This window comes from Alosa pseudoharengus, unplaced genomic scaffold (genome assembly GCF_046254945.1).
Source record: "Alosa pseudoharengus isolate Yale_2024_CS ecotype anadromous, Long Island Sound unplaced genomic scaffold, YU_APseudo_1.1 YU_APseudo_1.1_scf_11, whole genome shotgun sequence".
In the NCBI taxonomy this organism is placed as follows: domain Eukaryota; kingdom Metazoa; phylum Chordata; class Actinopteri; order Clupeiformes; family Clupeidae; genus Alosa; species Alosa pseudoharengus.
This window is the reverse complement of record NW_027468576.1, coordinates 36,066,989-36,069,488: the sequence shown is the minus strand read 5'-3', so window position 1 is coordinate 36,069,488 and position 2,500 is coordinate 36,066,989. Positions and strand designations below refer to the sequence as shown.

General features: G+C 45.3%; 1 protein-coding gene across 1 annotated transcript in view; it reads right to left on the bottom strand.

The window, feature by feature from the left end:
* Positions 1 to 2,500, bottom strand: part of pex5la (peroxisomal biogenesis factor 5-like a) — a 60,618-nt gene that overhangs the window by 12,942 nt on the left and 45,176 nt on the right. The window contains exon 9 of the mRNA XM_076277685.1: positions 1,442 to 1,585. Within this exon, the coding sequence (XP_076133800.1) occupies positions 1,442 to 1,585 (144 nt within the window). The remainder of the gene's footprint in view (positions 1 to 1,441; positions 1,586 to 2,500) is intronic.

Sequence of the window (2,500 nt, the reverse complement as noted above, 5' to 3'; positions counted from 1 at the left end):
AACCCATGAGGAGACCTGAGATCTGATGATCTAAACCCATGAGGAGATCTGAGATCTGATCATCTAAACCCATGAGGAGATCGATCTAAACCCATGAGGAGACCTGAGATCTGATGATCTAAACCCATGAGGAGATCTGAGCATCTAAACCCATGAGAAGATCTGAGCATCTAAACCCATGAGGAGACACCTGAGCATTTAAACCAGTCTGGAGACCTGAGCAATCTAAACCAGTCTGGAGACCTGAGCATCTAAACCAGTCTGGAGACCTGCACATCTAAACCAGTCTGGAGACCTGACACCTGAGCATCTAAACCAATGAGGAGTCCTGAGACCTGATAATTTAAACCCACAAGGACATCTGAGCATCTAAACCCATAAAGAGACCAGAGACCTGAGCATCTAAACCAACTAGGAGACCAGAGACCTGAGCATCTAAACCAACTAGGAGACCTGAGACTTGAGCATCTAAACCAACTAGGAGACCTGAGCATCTAAACCAATTAGGAAACCAGAGACCTGAGTATCTAAACCCATGAAGAGACCTGAGCATCTAATCCCATGAAGCGACCCGAGACCTGATAATCTAAATCTATGTGGAGATCTGAGACCTAAGCATCTAAACGCATGAGGAGACCTCAGCATCTAAACCCTTGAAGAGACCTGAGACCTGAGCAACTAAACTGATTAGAAGACCTGAGACCTGATCATCTAAACTGATTAGGATACCTGAGATTGATCATCTAAACAGATTAGGAGACCTAAGTATATAAACCTATAAGGTGATCTGAGCATTTAAACCGATGAGGAAACCTGAGACCTGATCATCTAAACCCATGAGGACACCTGTGCATTTAAAAATGATGGCTCTGAAGTGCAGTGCCAGTTGGACACAACTGCCAGCGGACATCACTGTCTGAACATGCTTTGGACATCACATGCATCACTGTCTGAGCATGCTATGGACATTACATGCATCACTGTCTGAGCATGCTATGGACATCATATATGATATAGATGAGAAGCAAGATCAGAACAAACACAACATTACAAATAAAAGATCAGGAACAAATAAAAGATCATATCAGGAATAAATAAAAGATCATATCAGGAATAGAAATGTCAATAAAGACACATAAAAAACCCAAAACAATATATACTTTTACTGCTACACTGCAGCCTGACTACACCACTGGTATGTTATGTTGCTCCTCGCACACACACACACACACACACACACACACACACACACACACACACACACACACACACACACACACACACACACACACACACACACACACACACACAGGCCCTCAGCTCATCTGTTTCACTATTGTAAAGTGTGTCCGCTTGTCTCTCACACACACCTTGGGCTTTTTCACACAGTGGAGTGTGTGTTCTGTGGTAGCTGGTGTGTGTGTGTTGGCTGTGTGCTGACCTCAGAGTCCTGGGGGTCCTGTAAGATGGCGGACTCCAGCAGCAGGACTGCGTTGGGCAGGTCGCCCTGGCGACGCTTCCTCACCCCCTCCTCAAAAGCGTTGGGCCACTCCTTATACGGGTTATCAGTGTGGAAATAGTAGCCCTGCACACACAGAGGACAGAGAGAGAGAGAGAGGGATAGAGGACAATAGAGAGAAAGAGTGGGAGAGAGAGAGAGAGAAGGAGGAAGAGTAAGAGACAAGGCCATTTAATTTATATAACGCATTTCATACCAAAGCAGTTCAATGTGCTTTACACAGGCGGCAGTAGAGTATCACACTATTTTATAACAGGAAACATCAGCAACTCACAACAATTACAATATAAGCTTAGTAAAAGCAGTAAAATAAGAGAGAGAGAGAGAGAAAGGGAGGGAGGGGGAGAGAGAGAGGGAGAGAAAGGGAGGGAGAGAGGAGAGAAAGAGGGAGGGAGAGGGAGAATCAATACAGGAGACTCCAGGGGATGTCAATTTGTGGACGTACTGTAAGGCAGTGTGTGTGTTAATGTTGTGATCTGTGTGTGTGTGTATTTATGTTGAATGTTGTGATCATATGTGTGTGTAGAAATGTTGTGTGTGTGATTGTGTATGTACTGTATAAATGTTGTGAGCAGGTGTGTGTGTGTGTGTGTGTGTGTGTGTCCTTGCTGGCAGTGGTTGAATGAAGTGTTGGTGAGAGTTGCTGTGCTTGAGATCTGTGGCTGCCTCAGAGTTTTATGAGTTTTATATTCCCCTTTGCCTTAGCCAGCACACACACACACACACCTCAGCCAACATCTACACACACACCTTAGCCAGCATCAACACACACACACACACACACACACACACACACACACTCACACGCACACTCACACGCACACACACAGCCAGCATCGACCCTCCCTCCTAAAATCACCCTGTAAATGTTAAAGTGTGCATTTCTCCCCCTCATATTACCCTGATGGGCTGCAGCCAAGTGCACTCACATCCACTTTGTAGTCACGCAGCTTTAAGTAGCGTAAAGACCCATAAAGGCCT